At 44.1% G+C, this 26,427-nt stretch overlaps 1 protein-coding gene across 2 annotated transcripts in view; it reads left to right on the top strand.

Moving 5' to 3' along the window:
• mars1 (methionyl-tRNA synthetase 1) overlaps nucleotides 1–26,427 on the top strand; it is a 57,034-nt gene that overhangs the window by 7,198 nt on the left and 23,409 nt on the right. For both annotated transcript variants that reach the window (XM_071366421.1, XM_071366413.1), the window contains exons 2-8: nucleotides 6,829–6,919; nucleotides 9,682–9,760; nucleotides 11,186–11,317; nucleotides 12,068–12,143; nucleotides 13,797–13,984; nucleotides 15,456–15,568; nucleotides 20,425–20,541. In XM_071366421.1, the coding sequence (XP_071222522.1) occupies nucleotides 6,829–6,919; nucleotides 9,682–9,760; nucleotides 11,186–11,317; nucleotides 12,068–12,143; nucleotides 13,797–13,984; nucleotides 15,456–15,568; nucleotides 20,425–20,541 (796 nt within the window). The remainder of the gene's footprint in view (nucleotides 1–6,828; nucleotides 6,920–9,681; nucleotides 9,761–11,185; nucleotides 11,318–12,067; nucleotides 12,144–13,796; nucleotides 13,985–15,455; nucleotides 15,569–20,424; nucleotides 20,542–26,427) is intronic.

Below are 26,427 nucleotides of genomic sequence, written 5' to 3'. Positions count from 1 at the left end.
ATACCCTGACTCTGTGTGCAATGAACACGAGCATATACCCTGACTCTGTGTGCAATGAACACGAGCATATACCCTGACTCTGTGTGCAATGAACACGAGCATATACCCTGACTCTGCGTGCAATGAACACGAGCATATACCCTGACTCTGCGTGCAATGAACACGAGCATATACCCTGACTCTGTGTGCAATGAACACGAGCATATACCCTGACTCTGTGTGCAATGAACACGAGCATATACCCTGACTCTGTGTGCAATGAACACGAGCATATACCCTGACTCTGTGTGCAATGAACACGAGCATATACCCTGACTCTGCGTGCAATGAACACGAGCATATACCCTGACTCTGCGTGCAATGAACACGAGCATATACCCTGACTCTGTGTGCAATGAACACGAGCATATACCCTGACTCTGCGTGCAATGAACACGAGCATATACCCTGACTCTGCGTGCAATGAACACGAGCATATACCCTGACTCTGTGTGCAATGAACACGAGCATATACCCTGACTCTGCGTGCAATGAACACGAGCATATACCCTGACTCTGCGTGCAATGAACACGAGCATATACCCTGACTCTGTGTGCAATGAACACGAGCATATACCCTGACTCTGCGTGCAATGAACACGAGCATATACCCTGACTCTGTGTGCAATGAACACGAGCATATACCCTGACTCTGCGTGCAATGAACACGAGCATATACCCTGACTCTGCGTGCAATGAACACGAGCATATACCCTGACTCTGTGTGCAATGAACACGAGCATATACCCTGACTCTGTGTGCAATGAACACGAGCATATACCCTGACTCTGTGTGCAATGAACACGAGCATATACCCTGACTCTGCGTGCAATGAACACGAGCATATACCCTGACTCTGTGTGCAATGAACACGAGCATATACCCTGACTCTGTGTGCAATGAACACGAGCATATACCCTGACTCTGCGTGCAATGAACACGAGCATATACCCTGACTCTGTGTGCAATGAACACGAGCATATACCCTGACTCTGTGTGCAATGAACACGAGCATATACCCTGACTCTGTGTGCAATGAACACGAGCATATACCCTGACTCTGTGTGCAATGAACACGAGCATATACCCTGACTCTGCGTGCAATGAACACGAGCATATACCCTGACTCTGTGTGCAATGAACACGAGCATATACCCTGACTCTGTGTGCAATGAACACGAGCATATACCCTGACTCTGCGTGCAATGAACACGAGCATATACCCTGACTCTGTGTGCAATGAACACGAGCATATACCCTGACTCTGTGTGCAATGAACACGAGCATATACCCTGACTCTGTGTGCAATGAACACGAGCATATACCCTGACTCTGTGTGCAATGAACACGAGCATATACCCTGACTCTGCGTGCAATGAACACGAGCATATACCCTGACTCTGCGTGCAATGAACACGAGCATATACCCTGACTCTGTGTGCAATGAACACGAGCATATACCCTGACTCTGCGTGCAATGAACACGAGCATATACCCTGACTCTGCGTGCAATGAACACGAGCATATACCCTGACTCTGTGTGCAATGAACACGAGCATATACCCTGACTCTGCGTGCAATGAACACGAGCATATACCCTGACTCTGCGTGCAATGAACACGAGCATATACCCTGACTCTGTGTGCAATGAACACGAGCATATACCCTGACTCTGCGTGCAATGAACACGAGCATATACCCTGACTCTGTGTGCAATGAACACGAGCATATACCCTGACTCTGTGTGCAATGAACACGAGCATATACCCTGACTCTGTGTGCAATGAACACGAGCATATACCCTGACTCTGCGTGCAATGAACACGAGCATATACCCTGACTCTGCGTGCAATGAACACGAGCATATACCCTGACTCTGTGTGCAATGAACACGAGCATATACCCTGACTCTGTGTGCAATGAACACGAGCATATACCCTGACTCTGTGTGCAATGAACACGAGCATATACCCTGACTCTGTGTGCAATGAACACGAGCATATACCCTGACTCTGCGTGCAATGAACACGAGCATATACCCTGACTCTGCGTGCAATGAACACGAGCATATACCCTGACTCTGTGTGCAATGAACACGAGCATATACCCTGACTCTGCGTGCAATGAACACGAGCATATACCCTGACTCTGCGTGCAATGAACACGAGCATATACCCTGACTCTGTGTGCAATGAACACGAGCATATACCCTGACTCTGCGTGCAATGAACACGAGCATATACCCTGACTCTGCGTGCAATGAACACGAGCATATACCCTGACTCTGTGTGCAATGAACACGAGCATATACCCTGACTCTGCGTGCAATGAACACGAGCATATACCCTGACTCTGTGTGCAATGAACACGAGCATATACCCTGACTCTGCGTGCAATGAACACGAGCATATACCCTGACTCTGCGTGCAATGAACACGAGCATATACCCTGACTCTGTGTGCAATGAACACGAGCATATACCCTGACTCTGCGTGCAATGAACACGAGCATATACCCTGACTCTGTGTGCAATGAACACGAGCATATACCCTGACTCTGCGTGCAATGAACACGAGCATATACCCTGACTCTGCGTGCAATGAACACGAGCATATACCCTGACTCTGTGTGCAATGAACACGAGCATATACCCTGACTCTGTGTGCAATGAACACGAGCATATACCCTGACTCTGTGTGCAATGAACACGAGCATATACCCTGACTCTGCGTGCAATGAACACGAGCATATACCCTGACTCTGCGTGCAATGAACACGAGCATATACCCTGACTCTGTGTGCAATGAACACGAGCATATACCCTGACTCTGCGTGCAATGAACACGAGCATATACCCTGACTCTGTGTGCAATGAACACGAGCATATACCCTGACTCTGCGTGCAATGAACACAAGAGAAGTGACACAATTTCATCTGGTTAATATTGCCTGCTAACCTGGATTTCTTTTAGCTAAATATGCAGGTTTAAAAATATATACTTCTGTGTATTGATTTTAAGAAAGGCATTGATGTTTATGGTTAGGTACACGTTGGAGCAACGACAGTCCTTTTTCGCGAATGCGCACCGCATCGATTATATGCAACGCAGGACACGCTAGATAACCTAGTAATATCATCAACCATGTGTAGTTAACTAGTGATTATGATTGATTGATTGATTGTTTTTTTATAAGATACGTTTAATGCTAGCTAGCAACTTACCTTGGCTTCTTACTGCATTCGCGTAACAGGCAGGCTCCTCGTGGAGTGCAATGTAAGGTGTCGTGGAAAATTGCAAGATGATGTTATAATGCTTGTAAGATGATGTTATAATGCTTGTAAGATGATGTTATAATGCTTGTATTACATTATAATAGTTGTTACATTCGACAGAATAGAGCACTGACAGAGGAGATTTACGATGTCTTTGGGTGATAAAACCTAAAGAGCATTCCAGAGAACATGAGGTAATGGTTCTGTTCTATGAAGTACCAGGAACGAGATTAGAACCTCGTCTGAGGGACCAAACTGAACGATAATGTATAGCGAATGTTATCTGGTTAACTGACTTACCTAGTTAAATAAAGGTGTAAAAAAATATATTTAAAAAAATTGGCCATTCCGATTAATCGGTCAACCTCTAGTAGAGATACTGGGGTGCAAAGGAGCAAGATAAATAAATAAATACAGTATGGGGATGAGGTAGGTAGATAGATGGGCTGTTTACAGATGGGCTATGTACAGGTGCAGTGATCTGTGAGCTGCTCTGACAGCTGGTGCTTAAAGCTAGTGAGGGAGATATGAGTCTCCAGCTTCAGATTGTTGCAGTTCGTTCTAGTCATTGGCAGCAGAGAACTGGAAGGAAAGGCGACCAAAGGAGGAATTTGCTTTGGGGGTGACCAGTGAGATATACCTGCTGGAGTGCGTGCTACGAGTGGGTGCTGCTATGGATTACACAGTAATGTTTTTATTGTAAGGGAAAAGCAAAAAAACAATAGACCTACGTTGTAGGACTTTGTAGAATTATACAAAACATTTGCAGATGCAACGTTTGGTAACAGAATGACGGAACAAACCATCATTCTCTTACCAAACTCTGCAGCTGCATTGTTCTTCAATTTTTTGGGTAAAACAAATCAGTGGAAATTGTTCAAAGTAGTCCTTGTGCATAGAGTTGTATGGTTTGTTTAACTTTGCAATCATTGGTTTTTGTTTGACATACATTTTAAAGTGAAAAGTCTGAGTGTCAGCATCATTCTGTTGCCGTGGAAATGCCCTTATGTCATAACTGCCAAGCCAGCAGTACACAACAAGGTTACCATGTGACCGTCCCCAAAGCAGAAGGTGCCTCCTATGTTGGACGACAGAGATACATCTCTGTGGTTGGGTCCTAATGCTGCAATCATAATCATAATACCTTCTCTCTCTGTCTCTCGATCTCTCTGTTTCTCTGTCTCTCTGTCTCTCGATCTCTCTGTCTCTCGATCTCTCTGTTTCTCTGTCTCTCTGTCTCTCGATCTCTCTGTCTCTCGATCTCTCTGTTTCTCTGTTTCTCTGTTTCTCTGTCTCTCTGTCTCTCGATCTCTCTGTCTCTCTGTCTCTCTGTCTCTCGATCTCTCTGTTTCTCTGTCTCTCTGTCTCTCGATCTCTCTGTCTCTCGATCTCTCTGTCTCTCGATCTCTCTGTCTCTCGATCTCTCTGTTTCTCTGTCTCTCTGTCTCTCGATCTCTCTGTCTCTCGATCTCTCTGTCTCTCGATCTCTCTGTCTCTCGATCTCTCTGTTTCTCTGTTTCTCTGTCTCTCTGTCTCTCTGTCTCTCTGTCTCTCTGTCTCTCTGTCTCTCGATCTCTCTGTCTCTCGATCTCTCTGTTTCTCTGTCTCTGTCTCTCTGTCTCTCGATCTCTCTGTTTCTCTGTCTCTGTCTCTCTGTTTCTCTGTCTCTCTGTCTCTCGATCTCTCGGTCTCTCTGTCTCTCTGTCTCTGTTTCTCTGTCTCTCTGTCTCTGTTTCTCTGTCTCTCTGTCTCTGTCTCTCTGTCTCTCTGTCTCTCTGTCTCTCTGTCTCTGTTTCTCTGTCTCTCTGTCTCTCTGTCTCTGTTTCTCTGTCTCTGTCTCTGTTTCTCTGTCTCTCTGTCTCTCTGTCTCTCGATCTCTCTGTCTCTCTGTTTCTCTGTCTCTCTGTTTCTCTGTTTCTCTGTCTCTCTGTCTCTCGATCTCTCTGTCTCTCGATCTCTCTGTCTCTGTCTCTGTCTCTGTCTCTCGATCTCTCTGTTTATCTGTCTCTCGATCTCTCTGTCTCTGTCTCTCGATCTCTCTGTCTCTGTCTCTCGATCTCTCTGTTTCTCTGTCTCTCTGTCTCTGTCTCTCTGTTTCTCTGTCTCTCGATCTCTCTGTCTCTCTGTTTCTCTGTCTCTCTGTTTCTCTGTCTCTCTGTCTCTCGATCTCTCTGTCTCTCGATCTCTCTGTCTATGTCTCTGTCTCTCGATCTCTCTGTTTCTCTGTCTCTCTGTCTCTCGATCTCTCTGTCTCTCGATCTCTCTGTCTCTCTGTCTCTGTCTCTGTCTCTGTCTCTCTGTCTCTCTGTCTCTCGATCTCTCGATCTCTCTGTCTCTCGATCTCTCGATCTCTCTGTCTCTCTGTCTCTCGATCTCTCTCTCTGAAGCTTCTCCATGATTGAGCTGCTCCATGAGCTGATTGTTTTGTAGCCTGTGGCTGAACTGTCCAGCTATGTGATCTGATCCTCCTGAGCTCAGCTGTGATGATATAGACTGACAGGGCTCTCTGTCATACAGTCCAGCCTGTCCACCCAAACATCTTTCGCTGTGGGGTCCTTGTGAGCTGTTCGATTATATAGGGAGAATCTCGATTTTTATTTAACCTTTATTTAACTAGGCAAGTCAGTTAAGAACAAATTCTTAGTTACAATGACGGCCTAGGAACAGTGGGTTAACTGCCTTGTTCAGGGGCAGAACGACATATTTTTACCTTGTCAGCTCGGGGATTCAATCTAGCAACCTTTCGGTTCCTGACTGGCCCAACGCTCTAACCACTAGGCCACCTGCCGCCCCTGATTGCATTCTCCTCGCGTCCAATATCTTCGCCGCCTCCTCAAAACCCATTGGACGAGAAAGCCAGAAGTCCCTCCCCTCTGACCTCCTCATAAATGAGTTTTGAGAAGGAGTCGAGGAGAGAGGACGCGAGGAGAATGCAATCGAGATTCTCCCATAGACAGACAGACAACACACACTGACAGAAAGGACAAACTGGGACTTGGCCAGACAAGAATGTCTAGTCCTCTCTCTCTAGTCCTCTGTCTATCCAGGCAGCCCTAACAGACACATTAAGCTAGCATGTAGCTACCACACAGATTATTGCCAATCATCCTCGGTCTTACCCATCCATAGACTGTGTAACAATAGGACTTATCGGATTGAGTTCTGATTAGTTTTCAGATTAAAATGAATTCAAAGAATTGATGATGACGACTGAATATGTGACCAATGATCCCTTTAAACCTTTAAGATCCACTTTCAATGTTTAACCCTCCAAAGGACATTTCTTTGTGATACGTTTCAGGGGGGGGGGGGGGACACAACTAGGTTTAAGGGCAACTTCACGAAACGTGGTTGATAACGAATATGTTGGTTGAGTTGTTAACTCTTACCTGTACTTTGATGGTGGGTGAGGTGAGGCTTCCTTACTATGTAAAGTGTTTTGGGTGTATAGAAAAGTACAATCTATTATTATTAATGAGCTGTAGGCTAATGGTTGTATGTTGTTGTGTTTACAGAGAGAGTGGTACCCTACCTCAGCCGTCCAGCCCTGCCTGCCCTGCTCCTCCCCAGTGGAACATACCTCTTCAGCCCCAACTCAATCTGCCAGTCAGTACCCCTGCTCTACCATCGATACTAACATACTATGTCATTCCTCCGTTATATAGCCTCAGACATTTACACCTTTACTCTCTAGGCAGTCCTAAAGATCGGAATGGATATGATCAAATCAAATGTTGTTTGTCACATGTGCCGAATACAACAGGTGAAAGACCTTACCGTGTAATGCTTACTTACAAGCCCTTAACCAGTTCAATAAATAGAGTTAAGAAAATTGTACAAAATAAACTAAAGTAACAAATGTAATAAAAGTAACACAATAAAATAATAATAATAACGAGGCTATATTCAGGTGGTACCGGTACCGAGTCAATGTGCAGGGAGTACAGGTTAGTGGAGGTAATTTTTACACGTAGGTAGGGGTAAAGTGACGAGGCATAGATAATAAACAGCGAGTAGCAGCAGTGTAAAAACAAAGGAGGGGGTCAATATAAATAGTCCAGGTGGCCATTTTGATTAATTGTTCAGCAGTCTTATGGCTTGGGAGTAGAAGCTGTTAAGGAGCCTTTTGGACCTAGACTTGGCGCTCCGGTTCCACTTGTCGTGGGGTAGCAGAGAGAACAGTCTCTTACTTCGGTGACTGGAGTCTTTTGGGCTTTCCTCTGACACCGCCTATATAGGTCCTGGATAGCAGGAAGTTTGGCCCCAGTGATGTACTGGACCATCCCCACTACCCTCTGTAGCACCTTACGGTCGGATGCCGAGCAGTTGCCATACCAGGCGGTGATGCAACCGGTCAGGATGCTCTCGATTGTGCAGCTGTAGAACTTTTTGAGGATCTGGGAACCCATGCAAAATCTTTTCAGTCTCCTGAGGGGGGAAGGCGTTGTTGTACCCTATTCACGACTTTCTGTGTTTGGACCATGATATTTTCTTGGTGATGTGGATACCAAGGAACTTAAAACTCTCGACCCTCTCCACTACAGCCCCGTCGACGTGAATGGGGGCGTGTTCGGCCCTCCTTTTCCTGTAATCCCCGATCAGCTCCTTTGTCTTGCTCACGTTGAGGGAGAGGTTGTTGTCCTGGCACCACACTGCCAGGTCTCTGACCTCCTTCCTGTAGGCTGTCTCATCGTTGTCGGTGATCAGGCCTACCACCGTTTTGTCGTCAGGAAACTTAATGATGGTGTTGGAGTCGTGCTTGGCCACTCAGTCGTGGGTGAACAGGGAGGGGACTAAGCACGCACCTCTGAGGGGCCCCCGTGTTGAGGATCAGCGTGACAGATATGTTGTTGCCTACCCTTACCATCTGGGGGCGGCCCGTCAGGAATTCCAGGATCCAGTTGCAGAGGAAGGTGTTTAGTCCCAGGGTCCTTAGCTTGGTGATGAGCTTTGTGGGCACTATTGTGTTGAACGCTGAGCTGTAGTCAATGAACAGCATTCTCACGTAGGTGTTCCTTTTGTCTAGATGGGAAAGGGCAGTGTGGAGTGCGATTGAGATTGCGTCATGTGAATTGGAGTGGGTCTCGGGTTTCCGGGATGATGGTGTTGATGTGAGCCATGACCAGCCTTTCAAAGCACTTCATGGCTACCGACGTGAGTGCTAAGGGTCGGTAGTCATTTAGGCAGGTTACCTTTGCTTTCTTGGGTACAGGAACTATGGTGGTCTGCTTGAAACATGTAGGTATCACAGACTCGGTCAGGGAGAGGTTGAAAATGTCAGTGGAGACACTTGCCAGTTGGTACATGCGTGCTTTGAGGACAAGTCCTGGTAATCCATCTAGGCCGTGTGAATGTTGACCTGTTTAAATATCTTGCTCACATCGGCTACAGAGAGCGTGATCACACAGTTGTCCGGAACAGCTGGTGTTCTCATGCATGCTTCAGTGTTGCTTGCCTCAAAGCGAGCATAAAAGGCATTTAACCCGTCTGGTAGGCTTGTGTCACTGGACAGCTTGCGGCTGGGTTTCCCTTTGTAGTCCGTAATAGTTTGCAAGCCCTGTCACGTCCGACGAGTGTCAGCCGGTGTAGTAGGATTCAGTCTTAGACCTGTATTGACGCTTTTTCTGTTTGATGGTTCGTCTGAGGGCATAGTAAGAGTTCTTATAAGATTCCATATTAGTGTCCGGCTCCTTGAAAGCGGCAGCTCTAGCTTTTAGCTTGGTGCGGATGTTGCCTGTAATCCATGGCTTCTGGTTGGGATATGTACGTACGGTCACTGTAGGGACGACGTCGATGCACTTATTGATGGAGCCGGTGACTGAGGTGGTATACTCTTCAATGCCATTGGATGAATCCCGGAACATATTCCAGTCTGTGCTAGCAAATCAGCCCTGTAGCGTAGCATCCGCGTCATCAGACCACTTCCATTTTGAGCAAGTCACTGGTACTTCCTGCTTTAGTTTTTGCTTATAAGCAGGAATCAGGAGGATAGATTTATGGTCAGATTTGTTAAATGGAGGGCAAGGGAGAGCTTTGTACTCCTCTCTGTGTGTGGAGTAAAGGTGTTTTTTTTCTTCCTCTGGTTGCACATGTAACATCCTGGTAGAAATTAGGTAAAACAGATTTAAGTTTGCCTGCGTTAAAGTCCCCGACCACTAGGAGAGCCACTTCTGGATGGGCATTTTCTTGTTTGCTTACGGCTTTATACAGCTCGTTGAGTGCGGTCTTAGTGCCAGCATCGGTTTGTGGTGGTAAATAGATTTCTACGAAAAATATAGATGAAAACTCTCTTGGTTGATAGTGTGGTCTACTGCTTATTATGAGATTCCTCAGTCATCCAGTCTTTTAATCCATGTGTCCTTCCTTAGATACCTGATAGAGGTGAATGGACAGGAATCCAGCGATATCGTCAACCAGTGGCTGGAATGGGAAGCTACAGAACTACAGGTAAGAATGTCTGATAAATCATCAGCCATGATGTGCCCATCCATTTTACTTCCTGGAAATCCTCAGCCATGATACTGTCATCCATAGTGACTTCCTGGAAATCATCAGCCACGATGCTCTCATCCATAGTTACTTCCTGGAAATCATCAGCCACGATGCTCTCATCCATAGTTACTTCCTGGAAATCATCAGCCACGATGCTCTAATCCATAGTGACTTCCTGGAAATCATCAGCCACGATGCTCTCATCCATAGTGACTTCCTGGAAATCATCCGCCATGATGCTCCCATCCATTTTGACTTCCTGGAAATCATCATCCATGATGCTCCCATCCATAGTGACTTCCTGGAAATCATCAGCCTCGATGCTCCCATTCGTAGTGACTTCCTGGAAATCATCAGCCATGATGCTCCCATCCATTTGGACTTCCTGGACATCATCAGCCTCGATGCTCCCATTCGTAATGACTTCCTGGACATCATCAGCATCGATGCTCCCATTCGTAATGACTTCCTGGAAATCATCAGCCACGGTGCTCCCATTCGTAGTGACTTCCTGGAAATCATCATCCATGATGCTCCCATCCATTTTGACTTCCTGGAAATCATCAGCCATGATGCTCCCATCCATAGTTGACTTCCTGGAAATCATCAGCCACGATGCTCCCATTCGTAGTGACTTCCTGGAAATCATCAGCCACGATGCTCCCATCCGTAGTGACTTCCTGGAAATCATCAGCCACGATGCTCTCATCCATAGTGACTTCCTGGAAATCATCAGCCATGATGCTCCCATTCGTAGTGACTTTCTGGAAGAGTACAATAAATAAATAAATATACCATGTATATTAATTGAACATATAGACAAATCACATTCTGTTTTAATCTTTGCAATTGGTGTCTTAACACGTGTTCTTTATTTATTTATTTTTTAACTTTTTACTCCTTTATCTTCTCAAATTTCATGATATCCAATTGGTTGTTTCAGTCTTTAACTCCCGTATGGACTCAGGAGAGGCGAAGTCTGAGAGCCGTGCGTCCTCCGGGAACACGACCGTGCCAAGCAGCGCTGCTTCTTGACACACTGCTCGCTTAACCCGGAAGCCAGCCGCACCAATGTCTCTGAGGAAACACCATACACCTGGCGACCGTGTTGGAGTCACAGGAGTCGCTAGAGCGCGATGGGACAAGGACATCCCGGACGGCCCCTAACACGGAACATTTTGACCCGCCTCATGTGTCTCCCGGTCGCGGCCAGCTGCGACACAGCCCGGGATCGAACCCGGGTCTGTAGTGACGCCTCAAGCACTGCGATGCTGTGCCTTAGACTGCTGCGCCACTTCCGGAGGCCCTAACGCTTGTTCTGTGTTGTACAGGTGTTTGTTTTATATTCTATAGTATGAATAAAGTTATTCTTGTCTCCAGCCTGCAGTGATGCAGGCCCTTCACATGGTGGTGCTGCAGGGAAAAGGAGCAGAAACCACCAGGGTTCTACAGGGACCTCTCAGCTACCTGGACCAGAGCCTGAGCAAGAGGACCACGCTGTTCCTCACTGCTGTACGACAACACACACACCTTTACAACTCACACACACACACCTTTACAACTCACACACACACACCTTTACAACTCACACACACACACCTTCACAACTCAACACACACACCTTCACAACTCAACACACACACACCTTCACAACTCAACACACACACACCTTTACAACTCAACACACACACCTTTACAACTCAACACACACACACACACAGACACACACACACACACCTTTACAACTCAACTCAACACACACACACACCTTCACAACACAACTCAACACACACACACACACACACCTTCACAACACAACTCAACACACACACACACACACCTTCACAACACACACACACACACCTTCACAACTCAACACACACCTTTACAACACAACGCAACTCAAAACACACACACACATACACACCTTCACAACACAACTCAACACACACACCTTCACGACACACACACACCTTCACGACACACACACACACACACACACACACACACACACACACACACACACACACACACACACACCTTCACAACACACACACACACACCTTCACAACACACACACACACACCTTCACAACTCAACACACACCTTTAAATCCGATTGGAAAACACACATGAATGTCAAATATAGTGTAATTGACTTCTGCTTGTATGTTACTGTAAAGTGCTTACTGACATTAGTTGTTGTGGAAAGGTCTTTCTGAATACATGTGAATGATTGATTGAACTGGGCTGTGTGTTTTAGGAGAAGGTTTCAGTGGCAGACGTGGTTCTGTGGGCAGCTCTCTACCCCATCCTGTCTGACAGCAGTCTGGTATCAGGTGAGTGATACGTAAAAAGAGAAAAAAAAGCATTTGATCTAGTTTAGGTGTTATACAGTGGTGGAAAAAGTACCCAATTGTCATATTTGAGTAAAAGTAAAGATACTTCATAGAAAATTATTCAAGTGAATGTCACCCAGTAAAATACTACCCGAGTAAAAGTCTAAAAGTATTTGGTTTTAAATGTGTCAAAAGTAAAAGCGTAAATAATTTCAAATTTCTTATATTAAGCAAACCAGATGGCACCGTCTTGTTTTAGTTTTATTGACGGACAGCCAGGGGGACACTCCAACACTGACATCATTTACAAACAAAGCATGTGTGTTTAGTGAGTCTGCCAGATCAGAGGCATGTTCTCTTGATTTAAATTGTTTTATTTAACTAGGCAAGTCAGTTAAGAACACATTTTTTTTATTTACAATGACTGTCTACCGGGGAACATTGGGTTAACTGAGTTGTTCAGGGGCAGAACAACAGATTTTTACCTTGTCAGCTCGGGAATTCGATCTTGTAACCTTTCTGTTACTAGTCCAATACTCTAACCACTAGGCTACCTGCCGCCCCTACACTCTAACCACTAGGCCACCTGCCGCCCCTACACTCTAACCACTAGGCCACCTGCCGCCCCTACACTCTAACCACTAGGCCACCTGCCGCCCCTACACTCTAACCACTAGGCCACCTGCCGCCCCTACACTCTAACCACTAGGCCACCTGCCGCCCCTACACTCTAACCACTAGGCTACCTGCCGTCCCTACACTCTAACCACTAGGCTACCTGCCGCCCCTACACTCTAACCACTAGGCTACCTGCCGTCCCTACACTCTAACCACTAGGCCACCTGCCGCCCCTACACTCTAACCACTAGACTACCTGCCGCCCCTACACTCTAACCACTAGGCCACCTGCCGCCCCTACACTCTAACCACTAGGCCACCTGCCGCCCCTACCCTCTAACCACTAGTCTACCTGCCGCCCCTACACTCTAACCACTAGGCTACCTGCCGCCCCTACCCTCTAACCACTAGTCTACCTGCCCTCCCTACCCTCTAACCACTAGTCTACCTGCCGCCCCTACCCTCTAACCACTAGTCTACCTGCCGCCCCTACACTCTAACCACTAGTCTACCTGCCGCCCCTACACTCTAACCACTAGACTACCTGCCGCCCCTACACTCTAACCACTAGGCTACCTGCCGCCCCTACCCTCTAACCACTAGACTACCTGCCGCCCCTACACTCTAACCACTAGACTACCTGCCGCACCTACCCTCTAACCACTAGACTACCTGCCGCCCCTACACTCTAACCACTAGACTACCTGCCGCACCTACACTCTAACCACTAGGCCACCTGCCGGCCCAAAATAAGTGTATGAATTGGACTATTCTCCTGTCCTGCTAAGCATTTAAAATGTAACGAGTACCTTTGTGTGTCAGGGAAAATGTATTGATTAAATAGTACATTTATTTTCTTTAGGAATGTAGTGAAGTGAAAGTTGTCAAAAATATAAATAGTAAAGTACAGATAACCCCCCCAAAAAACTACTTAAGTAGTACTTTAAAGTACTTTACACCACTGGTGTTATGTTAAACTTCTGTCAGTGTATGTGTTTAACTGTGGCTTCCGTTCCTCTTGGCCTTTTACTGTAGGTAATCAGACGCTGCAGCACTGGTTTGAACGTGTGGGCATGTTGGCAGCCTGTGGGTCTGCAGCCCAGACTGCACTGTACGGGAAGGGACTGAAGGCTGAGTCTCTGAAGACCTACCTGCAGAGACAGCCAGCCACACACCATGGTCAGGTTCAGGGTAGAGGCACACAGCCATGCAACAGCCCTGAGGTAAAAAAATTAATAATACATTTAGTGTTTAATTTGTTTTAACACCAATCCTGGGTTACAACAGTAGATCATACAAGGGAACTGTTTGGTAACATGTTTGAGGTTGTAAATGGTACAATTTGGACATGTAAGATTTATTTAAAAACACAATTCACACTGCTAATGTTATTGTCATTGAGGTTAATTAACACAAAGCCTTTTTTCCATTGTGGTCCTCTTTGGCCGGCAATACATAGAGAGGAGGTGAGAGAGTAGCCAAACTTCAATCCACCCCGAGTCCTATGCTCTCTCTACCTCTCTCCATATCTCTCCACCTCTCTCTCCCTCTGTCTTGTTGTGTCTCTCTCCCTCTCTGTCTCTCTCTCAGATTGATTTATTGACATGAAATGTGATTTGTAGATATTGCCAAAGTGGTATAGTGGTACAGCATTTCAGTAAATACAGTACAATGAGGATAATGAAATCCAGTTCATTCCCGTAGTAATATTAACAGTACAGTACAATGAGGATAATGAAATCCAGTTCATTCCCGTAGTAATATTAACAGTACATATAATCATGTATACAGGTACAACACTACTGCTGTTGTATTGTGGAATCTTCAGTCGATACATTTTAATTAAATAAAAAATATTATTAGAAAAATTAAAGAGCCTCATAAATAAGTATTTCTCTCTCTCTCTTTAGCTTTACAGTTTGATGACGGGACTGTAATGTGTTTTCTGTCCTCCAGGGTGACGATGACGGGACTGTAATGTGTTTTCTGTCCTCCAGGGTGATGATGACGGGACTGTAATGTGTTTTCTGTCCTCCAGGGTGACGATGACGGGACTGTAATGTGTTTTCTGTCCTCCAGGGTGATGATGACGGGACTGTAATGTGTTTTCTGTCCTCCAGGGTGATGATGATGGGACTGTAATGTGTTTTCTGTCCTCCAGGGTGACGATGACGGGACTGTAATGTGTTTTCTGTCCTCCAGGGTGATGATGACGGGACTGTAATGTGTTTTCTGTCCTCCAGGGTGATGATGACGGGACTGTAATGTGTTTTCTGTCCTCCAGGGTGACGATGACGGGACTGTAATGTGTTTTCTGTCCTCCAGGGTGACGATGACGGGACTGTAATGTGTTTTCTGTCCTCCAGGGTGATGATGACGGGACTGTAATGTGTTTTCTGTCCTCCAGGGTGACGATGACGGGACTGTAATGTGTTTTCTGTCCTCCAGGGTGACGATGACGGGACTGTAATGTGTTTTCTGTCCTCCAGGGTGACGATGACGGGACTGTAATGTGTTTTCTGTCCTCCAGGGTGACGATGACGGGACTGTAATGTGTTTTCTGTCCTCCAGGGTGACGATGACGGGACTGTAATGTGTTTTCTGTCCTCCAGGGTGATGATGATGGGACTGTAATGTGTTTTCTGTCCTCCAGGGTGACGATGACGGGACTGTAATGTGTTTTCTGTCCTCCAGGGTGATGATGATGGTGATTGTGTGCTGTCAGAGGAAGAGATTCAGTCTGCCGCGGTCACCTGGGGTAAAGGACTTGCAGACTTACCCATGGTTCCAGAGAGACAACACCCTATGTGAGTACGCTACATAATATCCAGTCCGCAGGGTCCGAACAAGGTGCTTCAGCTGCTTAAAGTACTTCTTTTTGGTACTCTGGAATTTTTCACAAGTTAGTACTTGAATTAAAATTTAAGAGGAGAACAGATTATGATGAAATATGTTTATGAACATATAAAAATGTATTGGTCTCGCGAATTCAAATCCATGCAGACTACAGAGTTTTATTGCCTCACGTGTGTCTCTGGTTGCCAGGTGAGCTCGCTCATTCCACCGCCACTCAGCCAGGTACAGATCTGACTGACAAGGCGCCGCCAAGCGTCACATCGATCGCTAAAATGCCAGGAAAATGTAGATCCTGGCTGTGGTGCTTAAGGAACATTTCTGGGATCTTTTTCAGCTTAATGGAACATGGGACCAACACTTTACATGTTACGTTTATATTTTTGTTCAGTATAGTTTTACTCACCTTTTTTACCACTACATCACTGGACCCCACCAACCCATAGCGTGTAAGGTACAAAAAATGCGTCAGACTTTGACATTGTGAGCGTGGGTGAATCGGCCCTGAAGAGCCACGTGAAGGGAGGAAAGACTCACCGTTGCATCCTGCGTTGGCGCCTGATCTACACTTTGACTCATTCTCTGCGACAACCTCCCGAGCTTTTTTGCCAATCGCCTCCTTCGTAGGGCGCCTGCAATATTCCGCAGCCACACTCCCCGCCGTTCTGGTGTCCGCTCACGTGTCGTTTTCCTCACACAGCCCACCCCCCCCTTCTCGGCGACACCAAAGCTGCCAGTCGATAGCAAGATACTTTTTCGTAGTTATTAAGTAGTAGATTCGCAAATGCCCAATTAAAAACCGTTATTAAGCTGGAATTGTGTAGTAACGTGACCTAGGAAATATGTGTTCACCAGTAGGCATGTCTCAAAACTCTGCTCATCACGTCTCAAATTACAACATCATCACCACTGACTTCAGTTACCACTCATATATATAAACTCAACAAAAAAATAAACATCCCTTTTTCAGGACCCTGTCTTTCAAAGATAATTTGTAGAAATCCAAATAACTTTACAGATCTTCATTGTAAAGGTTTTAAACACTGTTTCCCATGCTTGTTCAATGAACCATAAACAATTAATGAACACGCACCTGTGGAACGGTCTTTAAGACACTAACAGCTTATAGACGGTAGGCAATTAAGGTCACAGTTATGAAAACTTAGGACACTAAAGAGGCCTTTCTACTGACTCTGAAAAACACCAAAAGAAAGATGCACAGGGTCCCTGTTCATCTGTGTGAACGTGCCTTAGGCATGCTGCAAGGAGGCATGAGGACTGCAGATGTGACCAGGGCAATAAATTGCAATGTCTGTACTGTGAGATGCCTAAGACAGAGCTACAGGGAGACAGGACGGACAGCTGACTGTCCTCGCAGTGGCAGACCACGTGTAACAACACCTGTACAGGATCGGTACATCCGAACATCACACCTGCGGGACAGGTACAGGATCGTCACAACAACTGCCTGAGTTACACCAGGAACACACAATCCCTCCAGTGCTCAGACTATCCACAATAGGCTGAGAGAGGCTGGACTGAGGGCTTGTAGGCCTGTTGTAAGGCAGGTCCTCACCAGACATCACCGGCAACAACGTTGCCTATGGGCACAAACCCACCGTCGCTGGACCAGACAGGACTGGCAAAAAGTGCTCTTCACTGACGAGTCGCGGTTTTGTCTCACCAGGGGTGATGGTTGGATTTGCGTTTATCGTCGAAGGAGTGAGCGTTTCACTGAGGCCTGTACTCTGGAGCGGGATCGATTTGGAGGTGGAGGGTCCGTCATGGTCTGGGGCGGTGTGTCACAGCATCATCGGACTGAGCTTGTTGTCATTGCAGGCAATCTCAACGCTCAGCGAAGAGCCCGGATCTCAATCCCATTGAGCACGTCTGGGACCTGTTGGATCGGAGGGTGAGGGCTAGGGCCATTCCCCCCCAGAAATGTCCGGGAACTTGCAGGTGCCTTGGTGGAGGAGGGGGTAACATCTCACAGCAAGAACTGGCAAATCTGGTGCAGTCCATGAGGAGGAGATGCACTGCAGTGCTTAATGCAGCTGGTGGCCACACCAGATACTGACTGTTACTTTTGATTTTGATCCCCTCTTTGTTCAGGGACACATTATTCAATTTCTGTTAGTCACATGTCTGTGGAACTTGTTCAGTTTATGTTTCAGTTGTTGAATCTTGTTATGTTCATACAAATATTTACACATATTAAGTTTGCTGAAAATATATGTAGTTGACCGTGAGAGGACATTTCTTTTTTTGCTGAGTTTATGTAAGTAGTGAAACAACGTATTATTGAGTAGAACTTGGAAGTTAGCGATGAATACAATGTTTTTTTTAATGTTTAAAACAAAAAATCTCCATGAGTTTGTGGCAATCTACTGCCATCTGGTGGAGACAAGAAATAATTGCATAAAATCAATTTGTAATAGTTAATGGTCCCTGAAAATATATTAGTGCTTGAAAGCCCTTGAATTTGACTTGCCACTGTCTGCACGAACCCTATAAGTCCCTATATTGTTCATTATATAACAGTCCCTATATTGTTCTTTATTATTTATTTTATTTAACTATGCAAGTCAGTTAAGAACAAATTCTTATTTACAATGACGGCCTACCGGGGAACAGTGGGTTAACTGCCTTGTTCAGGGGCAGAACGACAGATTTTTACCTTGTCAGTTTGGGAATTCGATCCAGCAACCTTTCGGTTACTGGCCCAACACTCTAACCACTAGGCTACCTGCCGCCCCTTCATATAACAGAACAACAGCAAAGGACCCTGTGAAGATGCTGGAGGAAACAGGTACAAAAGTATCTATATGCACAGAAAAACGAGTCCTATATCGACATAACCTGAAAGGCCGCTCAGCAAGGAAGAAACCACTGCTCCACAACCACCATAAAAAAGCAAGACTATGGTTTGCAACTGCACATGGGAACAAAGATCGTACTTTTTGTAGAAATGTCCTCTGGTCTGATGAAACAAAAATAGAACTGTTTGGCCATAATGACCATCGTTATGTTTGGAGGAAAAGGGGGAGGCTTGCAAGCCGAAGAACACCATCCCAACCGTGAAGCACGGGGGTGGCAGCATCATGTTGTGGGGGTGCTTTGCTGCAGGAGGGACTGGTGCACTTCACAAAATAGATGGCATCATGAGGGAGAAAAATGATGTGGATATATTGAAGCAACATCTCAAGACATCAGCCAGGAAGTTAAAGCTTGGTCGCAAATGGGTCTTCCAAATGGACAATGACCCCAAGCATACTTCCAAAGTTGTGGCAAAATGGCTTAAGGACAACAAAGTCAAGGTATTGGAGTGGCCATCACAAAGCCCTGACCTCAATCCTATAGAACATTTGTGGGCAGAACTGAAAAAGCGTGTGCGAGCAAGGAGGCTTACAAACCTGACTCAGTTACACCAGCTCTGTCAGGAGGAATGGGCCAAAATTCACCCAACTTGTTGTGGGAAGCTTGTGGAAGGCTACCCGAAATGTTTGACCCAAGTTAAACAATTTAAAGGCAATGCTACCAAATACTAATTGAGTGTATGTACACTTCTGACCCACTGTGAATGTGATGAAAGACATAAAAGCTGAAATAAATCATTATTTATCATCATTATTCTGACATTTCACATTCTTAAAATAAAGTGGTGATCCTAACTGACCTAAGACAGGGAATGTTTACTAGGATTAAATGTCAGAAATTGTGAAAAACTGGGTTTAAATGTATTTGGTTATGGTGCATGTAAACTTCCGACTTCAACTGTGTGTGTGTATATATATATATATATATGTGTATATACTTTTTTTTTAACCAGTGGGTCTTGTGTCGGGTATACATATGTGTGTGTGAATATATATATATATTACTTGTTTTTTTATCCCAGCCCCCGCAGGAGGCCTTTTGGTAGGCCGTCATTGTAAATAAGAATTTGTTCTGACTTGCCTTAAATAAATACATATTTAAATAAATATTTTTTTGCCAAGAGGGTGCAAAGCTTTCATCAAGGCAAATGGTGGCTCAAATATAACATATATAACATATATTATGATTTATTGGTTACTACATGATTCCATATGTGTTATTTTCATAGTTTTTATGTCTTCACTATTATTCTACAATGTAGAAAGTTGTAAAAATAAAGAAAAATCATTGAATGAGTAGGTGTGTCCAAACTTTTGACTGGTACTGTATATATGTATATATATATATATATATGTGTGTGTGGATATATCATTTTTTTATTTTTGTTAGGTAACGTCAGCTGTACCTGCGCTTAAACGCCAGTATTTTTTATCATATAGCTTGTTCTCCAAATTCTTTTTAAGTAGTGAGCCACTTTTATTTCTCTGATTGATCAAAACTAATTTTCTCCTGCTCTCTCTTGTCTCTCTGCAGCAGACATTTAGCGAGCAATATGTTTGAAACATCAAATCGCAGTATCGAATCGCAATACATTAAGAATCGTGAGATTTGCAATACATATCGGTACCTAAGTATGGTGATAATATCGTATTGTGAGGTAACTGGCAATTCCCAGCCATAGAACTGTACTGTACTGTAAACATGTGTATTAGTAGCGTTTTCCAGACTCAGTCCTGTGCCCCCCCCCTGGGTGCAGGTTTTGTTTGTTGCCCTGGCACTACACAGCTGATTCAAATCAAAGCTTGATGAGTTGATTATTTGAATGGGCTGTGTAGTGCTAGGACAGAGAACAAAACGGACACCCCTTGGGGTCCCCAGGAGTGAGTTTAGGGAACTCTGTATGTGTCTTTCTGACGGGCTCTTTTCTTACCAGTCTTCCTAAGGAGGGCAAGAGGAACGTCCTCGTGACCAGTGCCTTGCCTTATGTTAACAACGTCCCTCATCTGGGCAACATCATCGGCTGTGTGCTCAGCGCTGATGTCTTCGCCAGGTAGATAACACACTACCCTACTATAGTGTACACTACCCTACTATATTGTACACAACCCTACTATATTGCACACTACTATACTGTACCCTACTCTACTATACTGTTCCCTACTCTACTATACTGCACACTACTCTACTATATTGTACACTACCCTACTCTACTATACTGAACGCGACCCTACTATATTGTACACTTCACTACTATACTGTACACTACTCTACTATAATGTACCCTACTATACTGTACACTACCCTACTATACTGCACACTACTGTACACTACTCTACTATACTGTTCCCTACTCTACTATACTGAACACCACCCTATTCTACTATACTGAACACTACCCTACTCTACTATACTGAACACTACCCTATTCTACTATACTGAACACTACCCTATTCTACTATACTGAACACTACCCTATTCTACTATACTGAACACTACCCTATTCTACTATACTGAACACTACCCTACTCTACTATACTGAACACCACCCTATTCTACTATACTGAACACTACTCTACTCTACTATACTGAACACCACCCTATTCTACTATACTGAACACTACCCTATTCTACTATACTGAACACTACTCTACTCTACTATACTGAACACCACCCTATTCTACTATACTGAACACCACCCTATTCTACTATATTGAACACCACCCTATTCTACTATACTGAACACCACCCTATTCTACTATACTGAACACTACCCTACTCTACTATACTGAACACCACCCTATTCTACTATACTGAACACCACCCTATTCTACTATACTGAACACTACCCTACTATACTGAACACCACCCTACTATACTATACTGTACCCTACCCTACTCTACTATACTGAACACTACCCTACTGTATATACTGAACACTACTCTACTATACTGAACACTACCCTACTGTATATACTGAACACTACCCTACTCTACTATACTGAACACTACCCTACTCTACTATACTGAACACTACCCTACTGTATATACTGAACACTACTCTACTATACTGAACACCACTCTACTCTACTGAACACTACCCTACTCTACTATACTGAACACTACCCTACTATACTATACTGAACACTACCCTACTCTACTATACTGAACACCACCCTATTCTACTATACTGAACACTTCCCTACTATACTATACTGTACACTACCCTACTATACTATACTGTACACTACCCTACTATACTATACTGTACACTACCCTACTCTACTATACTGAACACCACCCTATTCTACTATACTGAACACCACCCTATTCTACTATACTGAACACTACCCTACTCTACTATACTGAACACTACCCTACTCTACTATACTGAACACCACCCTACTATACTATACTGTACCCTACCCTACTCTACTATACTGAACACTACCCTACTGTATATACTGAACACTACTCTACTATACTGAACACTACCCTACTGTATATACTGAACACTACCCTACTCTACTATACTGAACACTACCCTACTCTACTATACTGAACACTACCCTACTGTATATACTGAACACTACTCTACTATACTGAACACCACTCTACTCTACTGAACACTACCCTACTGTATATACTGAACACCACTCTACTCTACTGAACACTTCCCTACTCTACTATACTGAACACCACTCTACTCTACTGAACACTACCCTACTCTACTATACTGAACACTACCCTACTATACTATACTGAACACTATTCCACTATACTGTACACTACCCTACTATACTATACTGTACACTTCCCTACTATACTATACTGTACACTACCCTACTATACTATACTGTACACTACCCTACTATACTATACTGTACACTACCCTACTCTACTATACTGAACACCACCCTATTCTACTATACTGAACACTTCCCTACTATACTATACTGTACACTACCCTACTATACTATACTGAACACTACCCTACTGTATATACTGAACACTACTCCACTATACTATACTGAACACTACCCTACTATACTATACTGTACACTACCCTACTATACTATACTGTACACTACCCTACTCTACTATACTGAACACCACCCTATTCTACTATACTGAACACCACCCTATTCTACTATACTGAACACTACCCTACTCTACTATACTGAACACTACCCTACTCTACTATACTGAACACCACCCTACTATACTATACTGTACCCTACCCTACTCTACTATACTGAACACTACCCTACTGTATATACTGAACACTACTCTACTATACTGAACACTACCCTACTGTATATACTGAACACTACCCTACTCTACTATACTGAACACTACCCTACTCTACTATACTGAACACTACCCTACTGTATATACTGAACACTACTCTACTATACTGAACACCACTCTACTCTACTGAACACTACCCTACTGTATATACTGAACACCACTCTACTCTACTGAACACTTCCCTACTCTACTATACTGAACACCACTCTACTCTACTGAACACTACCCTACTCTACTATACTGAACACTACCCTACTATACTATACTGAACACTATTCCACTATACTGTACACTACCCTACTATACTATACTGTACACTTCCCTACTATACTATACTGTACACTACCCTACTATACTATACTGTACACTACCCTACTATACTATACTGTACACTACCCTACTCTACTATACTGAACACCACCCTATTCTACTATACTGAACACTTCCCTACTATACTATACTGTACACTACCCTACTATACTATACTGAACACTACCCTACTGTATATACTGAACACTACTCCACTATACTATACTGAACACTACCCCACTGTATATACTGAACACCACTCTACTCTACTGAACACTTCCCTACTCTACTATACTGAACACTACTATACTATACTATACTGAACACTACTCTACTATACTATACTGAACACTACTCTACTATACTGAACACTACCCTACTGTATATACTGAACACTACTCTACTATACTGAACACTACTATACTATACTGAACACTACTCTACTATACTGAACACTACCCTACTGTATATACTGAACACTACCCTACTATACTATACTGAACACTACCCTATTCTACTATACTGAACACTACCCTACTATACTATACTGAACACTACCCTACTATACTATACTGAACACTACCCTATTCTACTATACTGAACACTACCCTACTATACTATACTGAACACTACCCTACTATACTGAACACTACCCTACTATACTATACTGAACACTACCCTACTATACTGAACACTACCCTACTATACTGAACACTACTCTACTATATTATACTATACTATAGCTTACACTACCCTACTGTACCATACCGTACTATACTATTCTGTGCCCTACTATACTCTACACTACTATACTGCACTTTACACCACTATTCTGTACCCTACTATACTGTGCCTTACTCTACTCAACTATACTATACTGTACACCACCCCGCCCCACTATACAATAATGTGCCCTACTCCACTATACTGTACCCCACCCTACTATACTGTACCATACCCTACTATACTGAACACTTCCCTACTATACTATACTGAACACTTCCCTACTATACTATACGGAACACTACTCTACTATACTATACTGAACACTACCCTACTATACTGTTCCCTACTCTACTATACTGTACCCTACTATACTGTACCCTACTCTACTATACTGTACCCTGCTCTACTTAACTGTACACTCCCCTACTTTACTGTACTCTATCCTACTGTACACTACACTACTATACTGTACACTACTCCACTATACTGTACCCTACTCTACTATACTGTACACTACCCTACTATACTGCACACTACTGTACACTACCCTACTAAACTGCACACTACTGTACACTACTCTACTATACTGTTCTCTACTCTACTATACTGAACACTACTCTACTCTACTATACTGTTCCCTACTCTACTATACTGCACACTACTCTACTATATTGTACACTACCCTACTCTACTATACTGAACACCACCCTACTCTACTATACTGAACACTACTCTACTATACTGAACACCACCCTACTCTACTATACTGAACACTACTCTACTATACTGAACACTACCCTACTATACTCTACTGAACACCACCCTACTCTACTATACTGAACACTACTCCACTATACTATACTGAACACTACTATACTATACTGAACACTACCCTACTGAACACTACCCTACTCTACTATACCAAACACTACCCTACTATACTATACTGAACACCACCCTATTCTACTATACTGAATACTACTATACTATACTGTACACTGCTCTACTATATTATACTATACTATAGCCTACACTACCCTACTCTACTGTACCATACCCTACTATACTGAACACTTCCCTACTATACTATACGGAACACTACTCTACTATACTGAACACTTCCCTACTATACTATACGGAACACTACCCTACTATACTGTACCCTACCCTACCCTGCTATACTGTACCCTACTCTACTGTATTATACTATAGCCTACCCTATTGTACCTTGCTGTACTATACTATACTCTACCCTACTATACTATTCTGCACCCTACCCTTCTCTACCCTACTATACTATACTGTACCCTACCCTTCTCTACCCTACTATACTATTCTGCACCCTACCCTTCTCTACCCTACTATACTATTCTGTACCCTACCCTTCTCTACCCTACTATACTATTCTGTACCCTACCCTTCTCTACCCTACTATACTATTCTGTACCCTACCCTTCTCTACCCCACTATACTAGTCTGTACCCTACCCTTCTCAACCCCACTATACTAGTCTGTACCCTACTATACTATTCTGTACCCTACCCTACCCTACTATACTAGTCTGTACCCTACCCTACTCTACCCTACTATACTAGTCTGTACCCTACCCTACTATACTAGTCTGCACCCTACCCTACTACACTAGTCTGTACCCTACCCTTCTCTACCCTACTATACTATTCTGTACCCTATCCTTCTCTACCCCACTATACTAGTCTGTACCCTACCCTTCTCTACCCCACTATACTAGTCTGTACCCTACTCTACTATACTAGTCTGTACCCTACCCTTCTCTACCCCACTATACTAGTCTGTACCCTACTATACTATTCTGTACCCTACCCTACTCTACTATACTAGTCTGTTCCCTACCCTTCTCTACCCTACTATACTAATCTGTACCCTACTCTACTATACTAGTCTGTACCCTACCCTTCTCTACCCTACTATACTAGTCTATACCCTACCCTTCTCTACCCTACTATACTATTCTGTCCCCTACTCTACCCCACTATACTAGTCTGTACCCTACCCTTCTCTACCCCACTATACTAGTCTGTACCCTACTATACTATTCTGTACCCTACCCTACTCTACTATACTAGTCTGTACCCTACCCTTCTCTACCCTACTATACTAATCTGTACCCTACCCTACTATACTAGTCTGTACCCTACCCTACTATACTAGTGTGTACCCTACCCTACTATACTAGTCTGTACCCCACCCTACTATACTAGTCTGTACCCTACCCTTCTCTACTATACTAGTCTGTACCCTACCCTTCTCTACCCTACTATACTAATCTGTACCCTACTATACTAGTCTGTACCCTACCCTTCTCTACCCTACTATACTAGTCTGTACCCTACCCTTCTACCCTACTATACTATTATGTCCCCTACTCTACTATACTAGTCTGTACCCTACCCTACTATACTAGGGTGTACCCTACCCTACTCTACCCTACTATACTAGTCTGTACCCCACCCTACTATACTAGTCTGTACCCTACCCTTCTCTACCCTACTATACTATTCTGTCCCCTACTCTACTATACTAGTCTGTCCCCTACCCTACTATACTAGTCTGT

Source organism: Salvelinus alpinus, chromosome 2, assembly GCF_045679555.1.
Source record: "Salvelinus alpinus chromosome 2, SLU_Salpinus.1, whole genome shotgun sequence".
NCBI lineage: Eukaryota > Metazoa > Chordata > Actinopteri > Salmoniformes > Salmonidae > Salvelinus > Salvelinus alpinus.
Note: the sequence above shows the minus strand (reverse complement) of the source record. Positions and strands in the feature narration are given on the sequence as shown.